Source organism: Otolemur garnettii, unplaced genomic scaffold (assembly GCF_000181295.1).
Source record: "Otolemur garnettii isolate 467f Iridium unplaced genomic scaffold, OtoGar3 scaffold00056, whole genome shotgun sequence".
In the NCBI taxonomy this organism is placed as follows: domain Eukaryota; kingdom Metazoa; phylum Chordata; class Mammalia; order Primates; family Galagidae; genus Otolemur; species Otolemur garnettii.
In genome coordinates this window covers 5,402,729-5,429,216 of record NW_003852451.1, presented here as the reverse complement: position 1 = coordinate 5,429,216, position 26,488 = coordinate 5,402,729, and the positions used below count along the sequence as shown (strand labels likewise).

General features: G+C 37.7%; 2 protein-coding genes across 3 annotated transcripts in view; one reads left to right on the top strand and one right to left on the bottom strand.

Annotated features, from left to right (window-relative positions):
* PRKN (parkin RBR E3 ubiquitin protein ligase) overlaps positions 1 to 12,850 on the bottom strand; it is a 1,208,049-nt gene extending 1,195,199 nt beyond the window's left edge. The window contains exon 1 of the mRNA XM_023514609.1: positions 12,818 to 12,850. Within this exon, the coding sequence (XP_023370377.1) occupies positions 12,818 to 12,824 (7 nt within the window). The 5' untranslated portion in view covers positions 12,825 to 12,850. The remainder of the gene's footprint in view (positions 1 to 12,817) is intronic.
* A 254-nt stretch (positions 12,851 to 13,104) lies between these two features.
* The window catches only part of PACRG (parkin coregulated), a 497,878-nt gene continuing 484,494 nt past the window's right edge, over positions 13,105 to 26,488 (top strand). Inside the window, exon 1 of one of the 2 annotated variants that reach the window (XM_003792384.1) lies at positions 13,105 to 13,528. In XM_003792384.1, coding sequence (XP_003792432.1) covers positions 13,373 to 13,528 — 156 coding nt within the window. In that variant the 5' untranslated portion in view covers positions 13,105 to 13,372. The remainder of the gene's footprint in view (positions 13,529 to 26,488) is intronic. The other variant, XM_003792385.2, reaches the window with a different exon arrangement.

The window sequence follows — 26,488 nt, the reverse complement described above, 5'->3', positions numbered from 1 at the left end:
GGTTGCAGCCATCATTGTTGTTTGGCGGGTCTGGGCTGGGGATTCGAACCCGCCACCTTAGGTGTACGTGGCTGGCGCCTTAGCCGGTTGAGCTATAGGCACCAAGCCTACACAAACTTTCTGAAAGGTTTATTTATTCTGATCATATCAAAATACAGCTAATTGTCTAACAGCTTAAAGATCCTGAGTGAAAGGCCAGGCATGGTAGCTCACACCTGTAATCCTATCACTCTGGCAGGCCAAGGTGGGTGGATTGCTTTGTTTAGGAGTTCAAGACCAGCCTAAGTAAGACTGAGACCCTGTCTCTAAAAATAGTCGAGCACTGTGGCAAATGCTGGTAGTCCCAGCTACTTGGGAGGCTGAGGCAAGAGAATTGCTTGAGCCCAGGAGTTTGAGTTTGAGGTTGCCGTGAGCTATGACACCACAGCACTCCCCCCGGGTGACCAGGTGATAATCTGTTTCCAAAAAAAAAAAGAAAGAAAGAAAAGAAAAGATCCTAAGTGAAAAGCAGTATAATATACTCAGGTGTTAAATCTAGCTACTGGCGATTTTATTTAAGTCTATATTTTCAATTTTAATTCACTGCTGACTTTCAGCCATACGCACAGCCACTTCCTACTGCCCCAGAACAGGCCTGATGCACAAAGTTACCTTAACCTGCCTGCTGATCACTGCAGGCGTTAACTGCAGGCATTAAATTTACTTCCTCTGCCTGAAAGACCCTTAGAATTCAACAAACACAACGTATCTTTGTTGCACATACACTGCTTTTTATTAAATAGGGACAAATCAGGTTAGAATTGCCATACGTCTATATTAACTAAAAGTAAACGAATGAGATGTAACATGGCCTTGCTGCTGAAGTTATTGTTCTACAACTAATCTGATCAGGCCGACTCCTAGCATTAAGACCAAGTGGGCTCTCATGAGTCAGAGCAAAACCCGAACACTCCAGACAGCCTGGAAAACTGCACTGTGGTCTCGGAAACTCCCAACCTAACCTTCAAGTCATTTCCTCCTCCAAGTTACTTATGCGCCATCCCAGCAACCCTCATCCTTGCTCAACACGGCCTCTGCCAACAAGCTGTCTTGCCAGAGCCAGGACCCCTCTGTTTGGAATGCACTTGCTTTATCTGCTCGCTCAGGAAACCTCTCAGCTCTGAATGTGCAGTTCAGATAAGCATCACCTCTGATGACGGGTGCCCTGCTTTATCACACACTCACTTCCACTATAACTGCTATTTCTGCTGGGAGCTATTTTACCTGCACACACAGCATTTCCACGAAATTACGACTTCCTCATTGAGCTATGCAGGTCGTTAATAAATGTTTGTTGGATTTAACATTAATTTTCTTACTTCCTTTTTCCAATTAAAATGAAGTTTTTATTTTGAAAAATCAAATTCTACATCTATCTGTTTTTTAAATTTATACCATATTTTCTTTAGCGTTCTCCTGCCTGTACTAACAATGTGTAATGTAATATTTTCCAAAGTTTCAGTTAAAACTACCTCATAAAACCAAATTCCATGCTGATATCTTTAAGACACTGAAGCCAATTAAGCTACAAGATTTTGTTCTTTTGTCCTTCTCAACTTCACTAGAATTTATTTTAAAAGTCTGTGTAATTTTCAACCAAGCCAGATTAGTTACTATTTACAAAGGGCAGCACAATGTTAAACTATTCCAAAGGAGCATTAAGTGTCAGACATTCACTGTTGAACTCTCAAATCAGAAAGCAAAATATACATGAAATGGTTATTTGCTCCTGCTTTGCCTGATCATTTGTTGTTATGTGAAGTCATATTTCCTGTCAAAAGAATAACAAAACTTCTCCTTCTCTACAGGATACAAATTAGCAAGCTGGTACATCAAATTACCCAGCTGCAATTCATTATTGCAGTCCAGGAGAGTATCCACACGTTCTTGCCCCACCTGGGAAAACCGCCTTGAGAGATGAGTTATATCCTTGGCCAGCTTCATCCACTGGTCCATTTTCTCTCTCTCTCATACACACACTCTCTCTCTCTTTTAACCCACTAAACTCCACCTGTGTAACATTACTGCACTACCTTTAAATGACCTCAAAAAAGGCAAAAATCAAGTAGTATCTCTATCAATTCCTTTTCCTAACATAGCACTTAACCCCCATGCATTCACCCAGCAAAGCATTACTGCTGACTGTGGGGAACCATGGTAGACTGCACAATGCCTCCTCCACATCCTGCTCCCCGAAACCTGTGCACGCCACCTGACACAGCAAAAGAGGCTCTGCAAATGCAATTACCTAAGGATCTGGAGATGAAGAGGTTATGCTGGCACCTTCTAAATGTAACCGTGCGTGTTCTTCTAAGAGGGAGGCAGAGGGAGATTTGACTGCAGTAAAGCAGGCTATGTGACCTTGGAAGTAGAGACGGATTCATGTGGCCAGGAGCCAAGGCATGCCAGCAGCCTGTAGAAGAGAGAAAGGCTCCTTCACTGGAGCTTCCAGAAGGAACTAGCCCTGCTAACATGTTGACTTTAGCCCCTTCTGGCCTCCAGAGCTTTAGGGAACCAATGTGCACTGTCCTAAGCCTCTAAACTTGTATCTTATGGCAGCAACTAGAAACTTCTATACTAACTGAGCCATGTCTCAAGAGCATAGAGCATTACTTTCAAAAAGCTGAATATTGAAGAAAATAAAACTATAATTCTAATGTTTATTTTCCTGAAAATAATAAAGTCCAAAACATAAAATACATTATGTAGAAACTTATCTGAAATAACTTGTCACAAAAGTATAACCAGATCTACATGTACTATGCATAACAACCATAAAGCATCTGTCTTACTTTTAATGTTCTGTTTAAAACATTGTTTTTTCATATTTCAAAAATAGTGGATGGTTAATGCTGAAGTACTGAAAAACACAGAAATCACAATAAAAAAAATCCCACAACCCAACAAGAATAATTTTGGACTATACTTCCTGATATTTTTACATACCCAAATGGCACCTAATGCATCCAGTTTTCATCACAGTAACCTGTAGCAGCCCGTATAGCCTATGGCTAGGAGGAGTGAGAGTTATAGGAAATACCTGTAATGGAACACCTTGGTGGAAAGGGCATGGAGAGAGATTTAGTTCTAACTAGCATGAGAGGCACCTCATGGCACCTTCTAAATGTAACTCACAAGATAGAGCATTGGTGAATTGGCAGTCTCTACACCTGTGGTGTTGAGAAGCACAAGATCAGCCTTCTGTTAGGCTGGAGGAGAAGGCAGTCAAAAAGCATGTGCATTCTATCACGTATCCACTTACTCTGACTCTCTCTCCTCTCCTGCCTGCAGAACGCCAGCACGGCGTCTCTCTGCTAACTATTACCAAGTTCTGCTAAAGACTAAGATCTATGTGTTCTAAGAAGACTGCTTTAGTCTAAGATACTCTGTCTCTCTCTCTCTCCAGCTTAGATAGCCCTCAAGCACCTAAGAGAAACTATTCCTGATCAAGGTAGCTTAGCAGTCCGCGTCCAGAACCTACCTAAGCTGGGCCCAAGACCTGGCGCCAGTCCCAGGCCCTGACAAGTGGTGTCAGAAACAGATCCTGACAGTAACTAAACTCTTACTTTTCTCAATTACTAAGATTCACACCTATTATCAGTCTTGGATCATTTAACATTAATCACCCTGCAATAATCATTGTTTGGAAAAAAAAATCACATCACCTCTGGAAACCTGACCTCAAACGGCAGTTTCACTCTCTCTGCCTGACTTTACCTGCATGACTGGTATTCTATCAGATATAAAATAATTGCATTGCCTTCAGAAGACAGAAGGAATTTTTAATAAACTTATACATGAAGAATTATGACAACCATAACTTGATCCAACATGGAACTTCCTTAGCTGTTAAACCCACAATCAATGTTATTCCAGAACTTCCCACCCCCTCACCAAAACAAAATAAAGTTCTAAAATGTTCTGCAATATCCTCAAGTTTTCAGCAAATAAAGGCAAGCATACTGACCTAGTATGAAACTTTAGCATCACATGGGGTCTGACAATTAAGTTCGCAAACATATCCTAGAAAAAGTGCTCCATAACCCAAGTGCTGGATATCACTACAGTCCCCTTCTAAGTAGTCTCCTTGGGAAGCTCTGCACTGACACCAATGCCTAGTCTGCCCTTCCAAGCAATTCTGGAACTGTTTTTCTGAAATGGCTGTCACAGCTATTGTCATATAAAGTCTGACAATTAAGTTCACAAATTTGTTACCATGTACTTTATTTTGAGAGCACTGTACAAACAGCTTGGTAAGGTTTCATAACCTTGATATATCAAGTCTTACAGCTCTATTAGCATCAACATGCAATAGTGTCTTACTAAGTGGCATTTATTATCATTGTCACTTTTATGTGCTGGATGATAAAATCTATGATGACCATTCCAGAAACTATACGGAGTGAGAAAGAGCAAATGCTACTCACACAGGCAAAAAAAAGGACAATGAAGAAAGAAGAAAATTCTAGAAAGGACCACAACAAAGGTAGAAATTCCCTAACCTACCACCGAGTAGGCTTTTCAATGGTATCTACATGAGCAAGAGTGACAAGCCAATATCAGACTTCTACTAAATATTACTTTCCAATTATATCATAGGATTATGTCTAAATTGCACAGTGACACAACCAATTCCCATCTTACACTATGATTCTGGCACCTTACTGTAAAGACATCTTTAGATATTGTCACACATAATTATCCAAACTTGGTGAATGCCAAATAGCTCGTGATGTCTGTATTTGTCCATGGTCAGCACACAAATAAGCAGCATCTCACAGAACACGGCCTCTCTTGTGCTTAACTCTGTAACTCTCACTCCCTGAGGACTCGTCACAGAGCGAGAAAGGACTCTTAGGAGAAAGGACATCCAGTAATAGAGGGAAGAGCCCAAGCAGGGAATATTATCTTAAATCTTTAATTCTCTAGGCAGCAGAGATGTTGGCCCATCCTCTAGACGTTGCCCCATTTCCCAATGATGGGAAGCTCTGGTTCAACAGGAAAATGTAAGCAGGACTGCATTCCCCTGGAAGTAAAATGCAGAGGCTAGGGCTACAGATATTTTCATGGCAGATAACTCAAAAAGGAGCCATGGTATAGCCCGGTTTGTGTATTCATGCCATTTCTATCAACGCCCTCAGAAACAATAGCCAAACTCTGTTGCAACTCCAGCAGCAAGTACGGAAAGAGCCCACCTAGTGATGGTTCAGATACAGTTGCTCATGTGAGCTGAAGAATGAAATGTTAAAATTCCACCTTCTGAGAAAATCAAAGAATGCAGTGTAAAAAAAAAAAAAAAACTGAGGGAAAGGAAAGGTGCCCAGGTGGATGTTAAAACCAAAGATTTACCTTAGAAACAGAACTATTACAAATGTCTAGTCCTATTTGTCTATTTTATTAACACAAAGTAAGTTTCAGGTATGTTTCCTAGCTTTCCATGATCTGAAAAATGGATTTACTCGCAGATACAACCAGCTTTAAAAATTACCAAGCAGAGAGCTTCATCTCAAGTCGTCTTACACTGAAACACCAAAACTATTCAGCAGTACAAACGGCCAGTATAGTCGTCAAATTTATAAATAAATAATAAAATATCTTAATTTGAACACCAATATTAGTTCCCTAATCACTATTTTCCTTCATCTGATGAAGGCAGAGACAGAGATGTGCAGTATGGGTGAGGTTGCTATAATACATACATATTGAGTATAGATTTTTCTCTTCTTTAATGTTGAGGGCTCTAATATTAACCTTCATGGGGGTCTTTGTTCAAGTCTTACAATAAAGGTAAGCTGGAGAAATAACCAAGGATAAATACATCAATAGTCTTAAATATATAAATATCTGTCTGAGGACAGTCTCCTTATATGGCCAGGCACATAAGTTACACTGGTGTCTAACAGGAAGAAACTCGACTCTGCCCTATTCTGAGTGGCACAGTATCCCAGGATTTACCAACACTTTTCTCCCCATATAGAGAAGAAACTATAAATAGAAGCCCAAGCAACATGTGCCCATATCAAAAAAGGAGATACAGATTATTCCTGGAACACAAATATATTTAAAGCTTCAGTAACATGAAAACATACCTGTCAATGAGAGATATTAATACATTCCCCCCAAATAAGAACTTTTTTAGAAACATGGCCCTTGACCAGAGATAATTTAATGACATATCAAATCAATGTTGCCACCCTGAGAAAAGCCATCTCCTACTCCCCAACCACCCTGTCATTCTCAATGGAAGACTGTCCTGTACTAATAGAAGCAACTAATACTTTATCTGGACTCCTTGGCACCAGTGGAACTATACTGCAACTTTTCATTACTGTCACAGACATCTTTCTAAATGTACCAGTTTATATAGCTCTTCTGTAGATAATGGTTCAGTGATTCCTGCCTACCACCAAATTTAAACCCACCCTCCTTGACACTGCTTATACATTGTGCCCTTCCAGCCTTGTGCCACCTACTCCTCCAGCCTCACCAGATCCCCTTCATCCCACTCCTTCCTCTCCACTTCAAGCTTCTGCACACATCTCTCCTTCAGGCTAGAAGGCTGCCTTTACCTAGTTAATTCCTACGTATCAGCTCAAATGGCTCCACAGGGAAACAGATGGATGTATCAGGCTCTCTACGATCTCCAATGCTCCCCTGTATAAAAACACCTTTATCATGATACCTATCAGTCAGGTTTGCAAATCCTTTCCTGTATGCCTTCTAGACTATGAGCAAGGACCTGAAAAACAGTAGTTGCTGAAATTTTGGCTGACTCTGTAAGAGGTGCTAATTGCTTCAGAATGAGAAGTAGGTGAGAAGTGACAAGGAAAAATTCATGTAAAGTTTGAGTCATGGATCTGAATTTTAAATGGGTCTTGAAAGGATGAACAACAATTTCCAGATGCACACTGGAGAGAAATGGCAAATCTGAGAGAATTAAGTGAACAAAAGAAGACAGGAAAAGTAATGTTGTATTGTGGGGGGATGTGTGTGTGCTGATATGTAGTTGTGTTGTAAGTGTGTGTGCTGACATGTACATACATCTTTTCTGTTTTTTCTTCTTCTTCAGAAAAGAGTGGAACTGTACCTCAAGTATATACATCATGAGTACAACCACATCCAAACTCTTTGGGAAGAAATGGGCTTTCTATGTCCCATCCTCACAGGCACCATGTCACATGCACTACCAATCTAGACCCATCCCTACCCAGCACCACCCAGTAAAGCAGCGGTTCTCAATCTGTGGGTCATGACCCCTTTGAGGGTCACCTGCATATCAGATATTTACATTTGATTCATAACAGTAGCAAAATTCATAGTTATGAAAAAGCAACGAAAATAATTTTATGGTTGGGGGTCACCACAACATAAGGAACTGTATTAAAGGGTCGCAGCATTAGGAAGGTTGAGAACAACTGCAATAAAGTACCATAAAGAAATGACACTGAAATCATTATTGTAAGTTGAAATACCTTCTAATCTAAGGACGAAAGTTTTCTATTCAGTGAAAAATAGATCTTTGAATGAACCTGGTGGAGTCTACATAATTAGAAAACATAGTATTGGGGGAAAGGGTCCTATTACTACAATTTCTTTTACCAAGATCCTCTCCTACAGGATGAAATAAAGAGCTATGGAGGTGATCTGCAGCATAAAGCAGCCAACAACCACACAAATCCCTTGTTTAATATTACAAAATTGGAGAGAGAAACCATTCAGATTGCTACAAAGAAGCATTTAAAATAAGCTCATTAAATGCAAATTAGAACAGAAACATTGAATAAAAACTGGGCTACAATTAAAGGCTGAAGAAACAGCAGGTAAGAAACAATTTTCATTGATCAAAGAACTAAAAGCTAACAGAATAAAATATTTTGCATCGAAACTACTTTCATGAATATGAAGCATTTCAGAGCAAGGAAAACTTTTTTCCCCTTTATTGCACTTTTCAAGAAAGCTTTGGAGGTAGGAATGGATTTGCATACCTTAATACAAAGTATTTTCATTGTATCATTTTCAAGCAATGAAGTTAAGAGGTTTCAAAAAAAAATGAATACTTCAAAAAAATCCTCAGATGTAGAGCCAAAATTGTAAAGGGCATGAGGTCATCATTTTAGAAGCTTTGGACTGCATATAATTACATAAAATCCTCTATGCAAAAGTTTAGTAGAATCTATTTTTGACACAAGTATTCCTTATCATAAGCAGAAGCTTTGGGATATTTAGACACAAAGTTGCTTTTCATCTAGCTATTAAAATGGCAGTCCAAGGAGCAGTACACAAAATTTTCAACTAGAAATATAAATTCTGAGACTTTAAAATTTATTGCATGACAAGCTTTAAAACAAATATGTAGATTTATGGGCAAACAGTAAAGTTACTATGGCATGCAATTTTATACACTCATATCCCTGGCACCTAGAGCGGTACTGGGCACACAGTAGGTGATCATTCACTGGATCTCCTTTTGTGCAACTAAAGCATTACAGACTGAGAAGGGAGAGGTTTTGTTTCTCCATAATTTTATTTTAAAAATTAAAGTATACTGCTTTCATCTACCACAAATATAAATCACTGATCATGCATGGTGGGGAAATGGGCACTGTTCTACATACTGTCAGGGAGGGCTGGGCCACCCAGTGAAGCTGTGCAGCTTAAGCACTGGGAGGAACTAAACCTAGGATGAGAGTGAGGTGGAGGAGGGGAAAATCCAGTAGGTGTTCTGCTGGTGAAAGCTGAGTAAATTTGGGAAGGATGTCTTTTATTAACTTTTAGTAGAAAGGGGCTGAACAGCTCTTTGCCGCCATATTGTAATAGGAAAGGCTTCAGATAGGAGTGTAACATAGGGCAATTTACTTTTGAACAATTTAGAATACTTAGCAAAATTCAAAATCAATGAAGTTTTTTATTAGAAAATCCACCAAGAAATCAAAATAATAACTTTACTTTACATATATGCTTACACATGCAAGAGACACAAATATTCCTGATGATAACAATTGTCTATAAACCTACTGAAATGTATTCATTGAGAAGTATCTGCATAATTTCTATATTCTATAAAAGACAAGGCAGAAATTATTGTGGGGTGGATCTGCACATGCAGAGATGCAAATTCTCTAAGACTGCTGTTCCCAACCCCAGGCCATGCACCAGTACTGGTCTGGTGGCCTGTCAGGAACGGGGCCACACAGCAGGTGAGTGGCAGGCAAGAGAGCGAAGCTTCGTCTCTGTAAATAGATGCTCACATTACCATTTCCATCTGCCTCCTGACAGATAAGCAGCAGCATTAGATTCTCATAGGAGTGCAAACCCTACTGTCCACTGTGCACACATGGGATCCAGGTTGTGTGACCCTTATGAGACTCTAATGCCCGATGATCTGAGGTGGAGATGAACGTGTTTGAATCATCCCGAAACCATTCCCACCCACCCCACCTCAGCTCTAGTCCCATCCACGGAAAAACTGTCTTCCATGAAACTGGGACCTGGTACCAAAAAGATGGAGATCACTTCTCTAAGAGATACTAAGTTAAATAAGAGACTATGTTCTAATTACTGGGTTTTTCAAATTCAATCAAAAGTCTTTTAAAAGTATAAGCCATTGAATTTGAATACTGACAGCACTGTTGTATGTATATCATACATTTTAACATCAATAACACTAAAATACCCAAATTCAATTCTATAGAACATTTAGAACATATCAATATTACCACTAAAATTTGATTTTGAACACAAAGAACTGCGCTTTTTTTTGCAGTTTTTGGCTGGGGCTGGCTTTGAACCCACCACCTCCAGCATGTGGGACCGGCGCCCTACTCCTTTGAGCCACAGATGCCACTCAAGAATTGCTTTTTTTAAAAAAGGTGAAACATATTGTTAACAGAGGTGCCAAAAATTATATTTTTAACTTAAATTTTCTTAAACTTTTCTATTCTACTTTATATTATCTTAAAGTCTTTCTTCACATTGCTCAAGAAGGCATAATTTTTCACTGACTCCAATTAAATTATGTTTTGGTAGCTGCCTGGGTTAAGCATTCAACATATCAATCATAATCTGAATGGGAAGTGTAAGGACTTTTGAAATGGTGTCCATGTCATGAAGGGAATCCTCGGTTCTGAGCAAGTAAAAGGGACATAATACAAATTCTCTGAAGGATGGCTAAGTCTAATAATTTTACTGGTAGTAAGCTAACAGCTCCCTTTAGTCCCATTCTACCAAGAAACTCATCTTTTTGTTTCTCCTCAAAGTGAGCCAGGATTTGAATAAAGTGGAGGAGTATTATTTGCATTAAGGAGGGTGCGGCAACTAGAGAGAGCATAGGCATAAAGAGGCAAGCTCTGGTAGCACTCTTCAACAGAAAAAATAATACGCACTCAACAGACATGTATACTTTGATCTCCAACTGATCACTGGATGAAGAGTATAATGCCTTTTCTGACTCTGAGGTTTAGTCAGAAAACCCAAATTTCAGCATTCCCGGGCTTTCCTTCAGTTGCCTTTACTTTAACCTGCCTTAGCACAGTTCACCACACATACCCTAGTTCAGAAGTGGTCGTCCAGGTTTTTATGGTAATGTGTCCATCAACATAATTACACAATGTAATTAGTTGAATACAACAATTTATTGTTCATTATCCACATGGTTTTCATATGTAAGATACTCTTCTTGAGGAAGGAGGGCATGGAGTTAATCATTTATGTTGTAACGCACATTTACTTGCTCTATGTAAAACAAGAGCTGGAGTAAAAGGGAGAACAATTCTTAAAACCCACTGCATATTCTCCATGTCATTACCAATAACTGGTAACTATTAAGTCCAAAGATCAGACTTCTTCCTTCTTAGAAGATTCCCAGATAAAACTAAACAGAACTGCCTAAACATATTTCATACTAATAAAGTTAATCGTTTACTAGATAATAATTTATAACTCAGTAATGACTTCATAACTAGTAATGATAATAAATTATAACTAAGTAGATCTTAGCTTCCTGTCTTTATATGGCTTTACAATAAATGTGTTTCTCTTAAAATTATCCATGCCCTAGATTAAGTTAAATCAAAACAAAATGTGTTTACTTGTATTTAAAATAGACTTTTTTCCTGTAAAATACTGACAGCATAGATTTTGAAAAATATCTTCTACTTGGTTCTTTGATTCGATTTAGATTTGTGTTTACAAGTGAATCTTATGTGACTGTCATGTACAAAAAATTCAGTAAGATTCATAAAAATTTATAATTTTGTTCTTACTTGGGTAATCTTCAAATCATCTAGACAGTGCTAGAAAGGTAAGAAAAACTGGACAACATCCTTGAGTTCTAACCACCGCTTTAAAGACGATGGCAGTTAACTGGCATGATTCTCCCAGCAATAGGTACCATGTTTTACATTTTAACATTAATTCATAAATAAAAACAGATTTATGAAGTGTCTTCAGTGCATAAAATTTACATATTTTATAAATCCACCTCTCATCTTCTAGACAGAACACATCTAAGTTCACATGTACTAGTTGCAGTCAAAAGTGTTTTGTAAGGAATAATCCCTAGTCAAACTCACTAAGAATTCAATATGTAATCTGGAGCAAATCTCTGCAATAATAAAACCTCCAAATAGTAAGGTTTTCTAAATATACTGTACATTTCCATAATTGTCAGAGATAACCCCTAAAGTAACTTTTAGCTTAACGACCCAAGAGAGGACTTTTGCTAATCCTAGACTTCACAGTGCTTACAAACAATTCTAATAACCACTTCCAAAATTGCCTAGGTGCAATTTTCTATTTTTAAAAAAGAATCATGAATTCAATTTGCAAACATAGATGATTTAATCTTCGCTATTATTTAACTATTAATTATTCTTTCATGACCTTCGAGTGATTAAAAAGGAAAAATCCGAGGGAGCAAAAAGTTCAAATCCATCTGTTGGAATTGCTTTTGATTCCAACAGTCACCACTTTTGCTGGGGTTTCCTTAAAGAGTCCTACAGATAGTGTATTCCAATCTGTCCTAAACTAAAAGACAGCCAAGCCGGTCGCTTTCGCAGTGGCTCACGCCTGTAATCCACACTCTGGGAGGACCAGATGGGTGTATCCCTTGAGCTCAGTCAAGACCAGCCTGAGCCTCTACTAAAAATAGAAAAACTAGCCCGGCGCTGTGGCGAGAGCCTGTGATCCCAGCTACGTGGGAGGCTGAGGCAAGAGGATCGCCTGAGCCCATGAGTTTGAGGTTGCCGTTAGCTATGACACCACGGCACTCTACCCAGGACAACAAAATGAGATTCCTGTCTCACAAAAGAAAAAAAAAGGAAGGAAGAAAAGTAAAATAAATAAAACACAGTCGGCCAGACCGCCCTCAGGAAGAGGCTGTGGGGAAGCTGAGGCGAGACCTTAGCTGGACCCCACTCAGTCCGCAGGGTGAGGGAGGCTGCGGGGCTTGCGGGACCCCGCCCGGCCCTCGGGGGGCGCAGTGGCGCACGGCAGTGCTCCCGGCGAGGCTGTCTTCTGTGGGCGCACTGTAAACCACGGCGGGAGCTTAAAACACACACACTTCTGCTGGACCCACAACCACGTCGGCGGCGCTAGGCCCGCGCCCGCCAAACAGCGGAGCCTGGCGGCGCGGGCTGAGGACAGCGCCGTCACTTTCGCCCTGTCACTGACAGTTGGCACAGGCCGGCCCCCGGGGGTCCCGGTGGGCCGAGGCACGGCGTTGCGCCACACCCAGGCGCGTGGCGGCGCAAGAGGCTGTACCTGGCAGTCACCCACGTACCTATCATGGTCACTGGGCAGGTGGAGGCAGCCGTGCAGGAAGGGACCTAAGCGCGCACGGTCACCGCCCGCGCCTACCCCACCAGTGGCGCTCCGGAGTTAAATTGGCCAAGACTCTGCGCCCCGGCGCTGGGACCTAGGAATGCGCACGCGCAGGCCGTAAGTGGCCCAAGGCCTGCTGGGAGTCGTAGTTTTAATGCGTAGTTTCGCCTCACAGTGCCCTTTCCGGCTTAAGGCCCAGGAAACATACGTCACGGGGAGGAGGGGTATTCGCCTGCAGTGTTGACGAGTCGCTTAGCAACCGGGAGGGTTGCCTTTGGAAGCTTGTAGTAGCTCTGGCCACGGTCCTGCCCTCTTCCTGCCCCTCCCCTCTCCTAAACTCCCTTCACCTAGGAGCTGCCAAACATCTGGATCAACCTGGGCACTGCGAGGGGTTGTTGAATTTCTACCATTAACGCGACTTCTTTACATTTTTTCCTGACCTCCTGTTCACATCCGTAAAACCCACTGATTCTTATACCACACTTTTTATGAGAACAAGACATTTTCTAGGAAGATGGTGGCAGAAAAAGAAACCCTAAGCTTAAACAAATGCCCAGACAAGATGCCGAAGAGGACCAAGCTGCTGGCACAACAGCCGCTCCCGGTGCACCAGCCTCACTCCCTGGTTTCTGAGGGCTTCACAGTCAAAGCCATGATGAAAAACTCAGTCGTAAGTGATCTTCCTGAACTGAATGCACTCGCTCCGAATCAGGGGACACTATACTGTAGAGGTTAGGACAGCCAGCGTTAGGATAGATTCTGAGGCCATGTCCTGGGTGGGCTTTGCCAAAAATGGTTATTACTCAGCCAGTAGCAGAAGGTGCCCAACAGGGTTATAAGGATTAGGCTAGGTTGTTACAGTCTTGGGCAAGCGATGTACTATGCCCATTTATGAGCATCTTTCTAATAGCTCATAGTTTCCGGACTACGCAAAATTACTCTTAAACTATTTTACACGAAGGAAAAATAGCCCTTTTACTTATTGGTTCCTAAACTAACTCCACTGAGCAAAGGGCTGTGTAGAAGGCGAATTCTTGGAAATGATAAACTAAAATTTAACGTAAGCTGATATACGACTGGGAACATACACTCATTAAATCATCTTCCATAAGAAATTCCAGAACATTTTAGAATATTAGCATTTACTCTAACAACACTCAGTCTCTTACTATCAACCTGTTATACTGAAAGACCGGAGACTACTTCCAGCTAGGCCTTTTAAATAAGTTCTAAACAGTCCAAGCTTTAGTTCAAGTATCTCTGCCTATTAATAAAATTCTTTTATAGTATTTGTGGTAGCAAATACCATTAGGGGAAAAAATGATTTAAAATGTGCACAAATGTTTTAGCTACATGCCAGATTTTTTTAAAAGCTTCCTATTTATTTAATAGGTTTAAATTTGGTGTGCTAAACCTGATTTTGCTACCGAGTAAGCACCTGTCTGGGAATGAGACATTCAATAATAAATGCAGGTTCCAAATTTGTATAATTTACACCATGGGAGGATTTGGCTTAATGTATGACAATTTGTTATGTTAAATGAATGATGATATTTTCTAATGTCATATTATTTCTTTTACTTCTATGTTGCAAACCTAGTACCTTATTCCTAAATCACATCCTTAAAATACACAAATGAAACAGATTACTTATAGACTTCTAAACCAGATTCCCACGTTGCTACACAAAGTGATGTCCTCTCTGTTGGAAGGTGTGTTAGATAATTTACAGCAGTGAAGTTTCTCGGAAATAGACTAAAAGTTCTGCTTATTATAACTGCAGTTCCTTTTTATGGGATTTCACATAAATATGTTCTCATTTGAGTCAAGATGTCTCATTAATCAGCAACGTAGAATACCATAACCATTCAAGTTAATACGTTAGTTTTTCTTCTGCACAACATTTATGATTTTGGTGATTTTTTTCAGTGTTATATTTTAACATAACAAACATGTTTTTTTAAAAAATCAATTTTTTCTTTTTTTCTAAACTATTTTTCATACATTCTTATGTTAATTCTGTAACATAGCCTTATACCTAAAGTCACATTTCTGAAAAATCAGGTCTTTTCGTACTGCCAAATGTAATAAATATCCCAACAAGACTAAAAAACAAAACCATTGATCATGAAGTGGCCTCTATTATTTATTTGAGATAAATAATCTTCTCTTTTCATAATTTAAAGGAAAAAAATCTATTGTGGCAAAATCACTCTCTCCACTGGGATCCTCAAAGCAGGATGGATCATGTTTTTTGCTTTGTTTAGTGGTAATTATAATTCTTAAATGTAAACTCTATTAATCCATCCTTCCATTCCTTCCTTTAACAAGGAAGAACAACAACAACAGCAACAATAAAATATTGATAGAAAGAAAGACAATAGTATTTATACAAAATAATGTCAGTGGTACTAGAAACAATATCACCATGTTTGTCTTCAGCAATGTAGACTTTTAGGTATAGTAAAGCAAAATATCTGCATCTCTTTCTGAAGGTATAGTCTATTCTGGATATACATACATAGATATATATATATATGTAATATGTATTATATTATTATACTTATATATATTATATGTATATTATATACAAGTCTAATATATGCTCATATATACTTATATGTAGCAGATATAAGTATATAAATAAAAGTCAATTTCCAATTTTCTTAATTATAATTCCATGTTCCAAAAGCCACCGCCTTCAACCATTTTCCCAGTATTAGGGCTCACCTTCAGTTCCTCTTTCAAATCCTAGCTATCCAGAAAGTCTAACTCTAACTCTTTTCCACACAATAAATTAAGAGTTATATATCTAAAGAGTTATATAGAGACTCTTGATATTTCTTCTAGTGCTATAATGATATAAATGGCACAAATTTGACCATCAATAGATCTGATCAGATTGTGCAAGCATAAATCCTTATTTAGACAGTTATAATCTGTATATGAGAATGCAAAATTATTTATAAAATAATGATAAATATAGATGGCAAAATTTTTTATATCCCAGTGTCAAATGTTATTCTTAAATACTAGGTAGTTCCTTTGTTTCCATGAAATTTTTATTGCATTCTATATGAAAACAAGCAATTACAAAAGCCCTGAAATCCAAGAATAGTATTTCATACTGTTACAATGTTTCCCTATACAGAGGAATAGAAGATACATAATTTGAAAACTTCATAGTCCATTTTCCACTTAAAAGCCTTGTTTGCGCACCATGATAGAACTCCTGAACAGAAATAGTAACCCAGTATTGTACTGTCTTCATTTTGGTAGACAGTAGATGCCTTCTGTGCTAATCTACTTTATCAGAAAGCGAGTTAAGATGTGGACCCAAAGTTATGATGACAGAGAAGTTGAGTTACATTTCGGCTTTGTACTATAAAGTTCTTCTTCAACAGACTAGAGATGTTTTATATGCACAATTTAGGGGAATGGGAGAAATAATTCTTTAATGTTGCAGGTTAAGTATCTCTAATCCAAAACTCTGAAATCTGAAAGACTCCAAAATTTGAAACTTTTTAATCACCAGCATAATCAAAAAATGATCATGATCAAATGATCTTTGGTACATTTTGGATTTCAGATTTCAATGCTCAGCCAGTAAATGTAATGTAAATACCGTCAGCCCTCTTTATACGTGAAATCAGCATCTGCGTATTCAGCCAAATGTGGATCGAAAATATATGTAAAATATTGCATCTGTACTGAACATGCATGGACTTTTTTTCAGGTCATTATGCCCTAAACAATAAAAGTATTTAAATAACATTTACATTTTATTGAGTATTATAAGTGATCTGGAAGTGATTTAAAAACCATGGAAGTATTTACATTATATGTAGATAGTATATAAATAGTATGCTATTTTATATAAGGGACTTGAGCATCAGAGGATTTTTGATATCCACAAGGGATCTTGGAACTAATTCCCCATAGAGACCAAGGGACTACAGTATTCTAATGAAAAACATCAGAAATCTGAAACATTAGCATTTCACATAAGGGATATTCAACCTGTGCTTTACCTATATTCAGTATTTTATATATTACAGTCATATGTTCATTCAACCTATAGTTGTAATTATCAGTATTTATTTGGCTGCTTTAACAGAGACCAAATAGCAATAGCTTAACTAAGATGGAAGTTGTTTCTCTCACATATGAAAGTCCCAGTTTGTAGCCAATCCCATGAGGTTGTGCAGTGTTTCCCCACGAGATAGGACCAGGGTCATGAGAGCCTTCTGCATTCTCGCTTTGTATTGTGTAGGTTGATGCCTGGGTCAAGGTAAACGTAAGACCATCAAACGCTTGCTCTCAAGAAAGAGGAAAGAGGCTGCAGAGAGCGTCCTGTTAAAGGCATGAGCCAGATGTTAGGCCCCACTTTCAGGCAAACTCACTGGCCAGAATTTAGTAACACAACTATATTTTCCCCTTTGAAAAAAGTCTATGAAAGATTGACCCTTGAAGCAACTACTAGGCCCCCAAACCAGTCTTACCAGGAAAAGGGCTAAGAAAGCTAAAGACAGTTCCAAAAGGGAATCTTCTCCACACCTACTTTAGCCCAAGGGAGACTAAAAATGTGTAAAGGGCAATCTGCAAAACCAAGGCAAGAAGAAAACAGGAAGGCAAACTGCTTCATTGTGAGAGCACATCCCAGAAATTCTGTTCAAATCCATTGCCATAATTTAGCCTTGCGGCCACATCTAGCTGCAAAAGAGGCTGGGAAGTATGATCTCTAATGAGAATCTCTATGGATTCTCTATGGACCAGCTCAGACGTGTAGCACTTTATTACTGTCGTAAAGGGAAGAAAAGATATTGGGGGAATCATTAGGGGTGTCTATCACCAGTGCTAACTATGCTGTATTGTTTATGAAGAAAAGGAGAAAGACAAGTAAGTAATTAGAGTACAAAAAAATGCGTATCTATGGTAAGGCTTACAAATACTTATTCAGTATAGTGCAAGTGCTGCTGATGAAGGAACACAATGACAGTTAGAGGTCCTCACCACCTTTGTCTACGTTTCAGCATCATCCGCACTGGCTTTTGGATTGGCTGAGTTCCTCAGTCAGTTATCAACACTATCATACCTAATCTTTCCAGTAAAAAGTCCTACTCATATCTCTACTCAAAGCTTTTGGACCTCCCCAATTCATATAGAAAAATCATGGTCCGTCCACAGGGCCAGCAAGGTCTTATAAAGTAGTCTAACATTGTTCTGTTTTTATTTCCCTGTATTCTCATTTGCATCAGCCAATATAAAGCCAGAAAATAAACTGTAATTCTTTATTTTTGCTGTTTTATTTATTGTGTTCACTTTGCTTGAAAGTCCTTCTTTCTACATATCTGCAAATTGGTCCTATCATTAGGTAACAAATATTTACTACTCACTGACTACGTGCCAAGCCCGGTTTAAACGCTGGGGACTTGGCAGTCAGCGAGAGACAGAGCTTTTGCTGTCAAGCAGTCAAAATGCCAACTGCCTTAAGACTTCCCTAATTCTTCCTTCTTGTCACCCAAAATAGAAGATTCTGCTTCATTCATTGTGTTCCACATTTTATTGTGGTTATTCTTGCTCAAGTTTTATCTCCTTATTTAAATTCCGTGATGGCAGAATCTGCATCCAAGTCATTTTTAAATCCTAACCAGAACCTAATAGTGTACTCAGTAAATATTTGTAAATGAAGCAAGCAGTTCTCTTGCTTTCTTATTGCTATAATTGTTATTTGTCTCTAGTTGGAATTGTTTTAATTACCCTCCCCAATTTAGGAGCCTAGGTCACCTGAAACCCACAGGTGGTTCCCGTCTCACTCAAAGTAAAAGTGCTGATGTTCTTACAAGCTGGTTCCCATCTCACTCAGAGTTAAAAGCTAATGTTCCTACAGATCCCAGTGGGATCTGCCTACTGTTGCTTCTCTGGGCATAAACATTATTAGTACTGTCTCCCTTGCTCCTTCTGTGCCACCCACACTGGCTTCTTTGTTCTTTGAATACACCAGTGGCACGGGTGTCCCAGTGTCTTTGCTGTTCCCATTTCCTGTGCCTGAAATGTATTTTCCCCTACTTGACACCAGCTCTTGATGCTTCAAATTTTTGTTCAGAAATTAACTTTGTGTGGCCTTGCCTGACCGCTCTATTTAGATTTTCAGCCTCTACACCATTCCCTCCTTTCCTGGTCCAGCACTCACATCTCCCATCCCTTTTCTATGTTTTTCCATCTGGTATTAATTTAGTTGATTCTACATTGTTTTCCACTAGAGAGTAAACTGGTGAAGGCAATATTATTATTTCACTCTCTGTTGCATCCCCAGTTCAGGAAACATTTCTGGCATGTAGTATCTGCTTTTTTTTTTTATTGGTCACATGAATTAATGAATGACTATATTTTATACTATTTAGACAATCATCTTTGAGTTAGCAGCTTCAAAGAAAGTGCTAATGTTATTATATAAATATTAAAGCTAAGAATAAGAATAATTTACAAATGTTTTATGCAATATTTTTATTAGCTTATTATAACAGTTATACATATTCATTTTGAAAAGTTAAAGTGGTTTGGCTTAGAAAAGCTTTCTCCTGTGTAAGATTATGGACAAAAAAAAAATGAGTCTTTTCTTTTCGCTAGTTCCCTCGTAAAAGTTTGTTTCATCTTAAATCATTTTGGTTTAGGAAGTAAGGTGGAAATTCTGATTTTAACTTCCAAATAGCCAGAAAGTTGTTATATGACCCTTCATATAGTTAAACTAAATTGTACTAAATATGTTCCTATTAAACTTAGGACTTCTTATCTAATTTAAATGATGTATCAGTGCTATATGTGTGTTAAAGTAGCTTTGTTAATAATTGATATCATATATTAATGCTTTAATATGTAATAGGGCCACTCATCTCTACTCCATTTGGCTTTTCCAGCCAGTCCTATGAAAAGATAGGGCAGACTATTTTCTTCCACTTAACATACAAATCTCAAGCAATTTAATCTTTGTTGTTGTTGAGATACACATTGAACGTCAGAGCAAAGAATGAACCCACATTTCTAGATTTTTCTTACAGAGGTTCTCTAGATAAATTTTTAATACTTTGGTTAATGCATTCTATGCATACAGAAAATGAGGATTCGCCTGGTGAGGATTAAACCAAACACACTGGTGCAGCCAGCACCCAGGAAGAAATTTTACCAGCAGTTCAAACCACTATGAGTCCCTTTCTAGTCACCACCCAAACACACCCCAAGCTGAGCTTATTCCAACTTTACTCAACAGATCAGTTCCACCAGCTTTTGTACTTCTATACGTGGCGTCATAAAGTATACAATCATTTTGTGTCTACTTTCTTTCGTCAAAATTATGTTTGTGAATATCACAGTTACTCACCATACTATTTTAAATTCTTCATGTTCACTCCTGCATGGTATTTTTATGTGTAAATATACCATAATTATTTATTCATTCCTTTTTTTTTTTTTAATTTGGAAGGAGCTCATCTAGATCCATTCCTTTCTTGACGAGAATTAAGACTTCGGATTTAAGACTGTTACAAATAGTGCTGCTAGGAAACTTCTATTTGTTACATTTGGGGAATATATCTGCTAATACCCAAGGACATAAGCCTAAACATGGAATTGCTGGGCCCTAAATTATGCATATGTTGGCTTCAGTAACAACACTGAAGCTATTTTTCAGATTTGAAGTCTTGCCAACTCTGTATGTGAGTGCCATTTGCTCTACTGTCTAATAATTCGCATTTTTTAATTTTACATTTTAAGTATTCTAGTGGGTATATAATGTCATCTCCTTGTGGATTTAATGTTGATATTTATTGTGACTAATGAAATGTAAAACTTTTTATGTATTGGCTGGCCATTTGGATATGCTCTTTAGAGAAGTAGCTCTTTAAGATTTTTGCCTGCTTTTCTCTTTGCTTGATTTGGCTTATTAATTTGTAGAACTTTTTTTCATTTCTAGTCTAAATAATATGATCCTTTTGTCAAATACTTGTGTTGCAAGTATAGTTTCCTACTACATGACTTTCCTTTCCATTCTCAATAGTGACTTTCACCCCTCTCTTTTAAAGGCATGTACTTTGTGAACAAATATGTCTGAGATAAACATTTTAAAATTTCTTTATAAATTTGTATTTGTACACAATACAAAGCGAGAATGCAGAAGGCTCTCATGACCCTGGTCCTATCTCGTGGGGAAACACTGCACAACATCATGGGATTGGCTACAAACTGGGCCTATTTCTTTATAAGGCCTTCCCCACCAAATTTCAACTGACTAATAATGAAATACAGATACATTAAGTCACCCAACCTTGACAATAAATAGGAATTACAAGAAATGAAATAGAACAAAACAGCAATAACATACAATTAAAATAGAAATGCTGGGCTAAAGAGCAGTAGAATCAATTCTGCCATTCATGAGGGTCAGTATATTTATTGACTGATGTTCATACTTAATCCTGAGCTTCTTGGCATCTTTTGCTGAAAAGGAAACATTATACACTTACCATTATCACAAAAGAAGAAGCCTACCAAGCCCTTTAGGGAATTGAAGCTTTCTCTATACTGAATTCTCAGGAAAATTGATCATGTAGCATTTAAATACATGCAACATACCATATCCACATTTTTATTTCTTAAAATAAATTCAGTAGCAAATATCATCCATATAGGATTCCGGTGAGAGCCAAGTACAGAATATTAAAACGTGTCTTGGTGAATTGGATTTTGCATGAAATTAAATTAATGAAGTGCATGTATTCAGGCTTTTGATGATCCAGTTTGATCCAGAGATAGAATTCACAGTACCCACAGGAATGTGTAGATTGTATATATTTTTTAGCTCTGGCTTTTAGTTCGTTTTATGATGGAGCAAGATAGCTGCTGTTTTTATAAGTTGGCAGAGAGGAAACATGTGATGTGATGAGAGCACAGAGCTGGATGACCTGAAAGGGTCTAGGTCTGGGAAGGCTTCCCGAAGGGAACTGTGTTTGGTGAAATATCACAGATGAGAAAGGCCTCGGGGAGCGTGGAAAGACAGATGAGACAGACCAGGATTTCTAGTCGTTTGCTTTCAATCCTTATTTTCTGCTTTATTTGCCAAAAATAACTATGTTGTAGATTCTATTCATTACATACATGTTTAAAATTATTTCAATTGCATGCTTTATAGAATATACAGGGAGAATGTGTATATACCTGGAATATATATGTATGTATGTGTGTGTATACTTTGCGTTATGTATAATACTTTACATGAAATTATGTGGATTCCTCATAATATGCTAATATTTTATAAGTTATTGCAAACACATAAGCATTTAAAAGATTTCCTACAATTCTATCCACTGAATATGCCATAATTTACTTAGTCTTTTTCACCAAGGTTGTTTTCAGTTTTGGGATGTTCTATTATTTCAGTAATGTTGAAATGTCTATCTTTGTATTGGAAAGTTTTCTCTGAATTCTAAAGAATTTCCTTGAAACATAATTTCTGAACTAGAATTACTGGGTCTGAAATCTTAGGAATCTGAAGACTCCAGTGAGAGTCTGATTTATATTGCCAACTGCAGTACTTGAACATGCCTATTCGGCCCCTCCTGTGGCCTGACAAGGCTTGGGGGTTCTGACAACTCAAGCCCTGCCTGATGCTCTCTTTCCCACCTGCCCAGTGTTGAGGGTCAGAATCACAGCAGCTCTGAAACCTATTCGTGATACACATTAGGAATGGACTGGAAACATTTAAAGTTGTGGTTTGCCAGTTACAAATTGGTATCCCCTGAGAAGCTTAAACATCCTAATTTCTGAGATTTCTGAGCTCAACCTAAATGATTCCCATTTAATTGTTCTAATTTTTCTGAGGTGGATTTCATTGGCTTTTAAATATGGGTTGAGAACGTTTGAGTACATAGTTTCCAGTGAGTTGAGAACGTTTGAGTACATAGTTTCAGTGAGTATTCCAATTTTTCAAAGACATTTATTAATGTTCTCTTCCTCATTGTTTTGTGTATTATTTTTGTATCATAATTCTACATAAGAATCACAGCTATTTGAGAGGAATTTTTAACCCGTGTCACATAGTTTTAATTCTTATAACTTCATAACATGTTTTAGAAATTAGTGAGGCTAATTTTCATCGATCATTCATACTCAGAATGTTCATTTTAAGTTTTGACATTTTTACCGGCTTAATCTTCTAGAAGTCCTTGTACTAATATGTCAAACTGCACATCCCTCTTGATAGAAATGATCACATAAACCACTTGTGAGTCATGATTCCCTTATAACAGTGTCTTCACTTATAGTAATGTAGTTTATCACCCTATGTTTATATGTCTATATTTTCCTAATAAATGTTTTCACATTTAGTTTACATCCAGCCACCTCACCAACCCTCTTTGTATCAAATTTCTATTGAATTTCATATATTTTGATCATGTTCTTCCACATTTTGAAACACGTAAATGCACAAATAATATAGAAGATAGTAGAATAGGTATCTGTTCACCATCGGGATTTAATAAATAATATTTATATAATAACTCATGTTTTGTAAGCAGAAAAAGTAAACTAGATCTAAGAGAGCTACAGCTTCATTCCTTCTCCACTCCTTCATTCCCAGAGGGAACCAGGATCCTGAAGTCTGGTTATAGTATTCCCAAATATGTGTAGTGAATATATATATGTTCATATATCAGAAGATAGATAGATAGATGGACAGATAGATAGATAGATTGATAGATGGATAGATAGATAAATAGATGGATAGATAGATAGATAGATGGATAGATGGATGGATAGATAGATGGATGGATAGATAGATAGATAGACAGACAGACAGAAAGACAGATACAGAGATAATTGAAATTTAGGAACCATTCTTCAGGTTGCTTTTCATCTGAGCCATATGGTGACAGTGCCTGTTTCTGGTATGACTTTAGTTGTATTCAGTAAGTAAATTGGGGAATGCTGTCAGTATAAGAGGTTCATACGTAATTTTCCCATTTTGTTAGTACTATGTGCTACAAAGGAATAGCAACTTCAAAAAAATGTGCTAACACAGCTGTATGCAGCATGACACAGAGGTCTAGGGAATAACAAATGATATTAGTTTAGAATTAGTATTATTCTCGTTGGTTCTGTTTGTACACTTTCTCTTGGAAATGCCTATGGTGAGGCAAGCACCACCTTCATATTTCTTTAGAACACCTCCTTCCATCTTTTTCAAAAAAGATAATACACTATCCAGCACTTATGCCAGTATTTCATTTGTACAGTTTAGGAATTTAATATTTTAACTATGCTTGTTAATTTTTATTAGAATTATTATTAAGTGCACTTGTTAACAAAGTTGCAGAGAATTTAGGTCTTCTTAAACATTATTTTCCCTGTACATTTTCTTATTTCTAGATACCCACTTTACAGAATGGTGGTTCCTTGGAATGCGTTTCCTGCTACAGCAGAAACACTTGCAGGAAGTGTATTTACTTGCCATATCATATTCCATTGTTATGAGCAAACCAGTTTATTTATTCTTTTGCTTTCTGAGTGCCCATTAGCTTACTACATTGCAGTTCACAACATACTTGTATAGGGTTCCTTGTACACATGCACCAAGGTTCACTAGAATTAGAATTGCTCAATAATGAAATGTAGCTTTGACTTTAATAGAGTGGTGGCATTTCTTGCCATAGTCAATGCATACATATTTCTATTATTATTGACAGCTAAAAGAATTCTTCTTTCTAAAGTTTCATTTTCCAAATCAGCACTTGATAGTATCAGATTAAAAATTATGCCAATGTGAAGGTCTGAAATTACATATTGTTTGAATTTTGCATTTCTTAGATTACTAGTGATATTATTTTATTTTTTAATGATATGGGTTTCTTCCACTGCAGTGTGCTTACATATTGTTTTCCCATCTTTTCTGTTGGATTGTCTGTCCTTTCCTTATGAAGGATCGCGTGCCCACACACTCTAGACACGGATATGCTCTGTTTGTGGGCCATGCATATTCTTATTGCAGTCTGTGACACATTTTTAGACTTTATTTTTTGCATTTCTTTGATGTACAGAAATTTAAACTTTAACTTCAGATATTTATATTAATTGCATTCTCCCTGGATGGTTTGTTTTTTATGGGGGGGGAGGGTGCCTAATTTTAAAAAATGTTTTTTGGTCCTGTTGGCATGTATGTGTATTTTATTCTTATAATGTTTACATGTGCATTGTTATTCAGCTGCTAATTTGTTTTTAAGATGAGAACTAAGGCTTTAATTTGATCTTTTCCATATGAAAAGCCATCATTTATGAATAGTCACTCAGGACTCTATTATGTCCTATTAGTCTGTCTATCTCTGAGACAGTATCACAACTGTCTTAATTGTTTCAGCTTTACAAATTTTATATTTGGCAAGATGAGCTCTCCCCAATTTGTTTACATCCTTATTGACATTTGTCTCTTATCATCTATAGGAATTTTAGGATATGCTGTCAAGTTTCAAGAAAATTTCTTTAGGGATTTTGATTATAATTATATTGAATGTGCAGGATTATTTGGGGGACAATAGCAATTTTTCCTATTCTTAATTTGCTAAGTTTTTTTTTATATTAGTACTAAATTTTATCAGAGATACTTTATGCATCTGTTGAGATAAACCATAAGGTTTATTCTTCTTCAATTTGTTATTGTTAATGTTATATCAACAAGTATAGTCCAATGCTACATTATCCTTATTTAATCATGATTTATTTATCTTACAAACAAGTATAATTTATTGGTGTTTCATCACATGACGAAATGCTTCCTTGAGGTCCACCATAAGCCCCTTCCTTATATCTGTCTTATCACCAAGAACAGGCATTATTATTGCAAGGTGGTATCTTGGTATGCTGGGGTTGCCATAACACGGTACCATAGACTGAGTAGTTCAAACAACAGGTGTTTATTTCTCAGAGTTCTGAGGCTAGGAAGTTCAAGGTCAGATGCCACCAGTTTGGTTCCTGGTGAGGGTGCTCCTCCTGGCTTGCCGATAACCAGACTTCTTGCAGCATCCCCACATGACCTTCCTCCTAGTGTGCTTGTGAACTGAGGGTCTCTCTCACTTTCCCTTTTAAATATAAAGATATTAAGCCCATCCTGAGGCCCCCCATCCACAAGACCTATTCTGACCCTAGTTACTTCCTCCACACCCACTTTCCATATACTGTCACCTTAGAGGTTAGAACTGCAGCACCTGAATTTTGGGAAACACACACTTTCAGTCCTTAGCAGGTGGGGAGACAGCATTGCTGTTTGGTGCATCTGTTGGAACTGGAGAAGAGGCCTATTTCCTGGAGTTCTTGGCTGCCTGAACAAAATGGTGCTTCTATAAATAAAAAGAAAATAAGAACTTTCCTTTGAGAAGAAAACTAAGTATGTGTATGACATTTGCATTCTGCAAAAAAAATAATTTATTGAATTTTAATTTTTTTTACATAATCATATTTTATTTGTGGTGAGAAGACTTAAGTCTACTTTCTTAGTGATTTTCAAGAACACAATACATTGTTACTAACAATAGCCATGATGTTGTAAACTAGATTTCTCGAACTGACTTCTCCCAACAAACTAAAA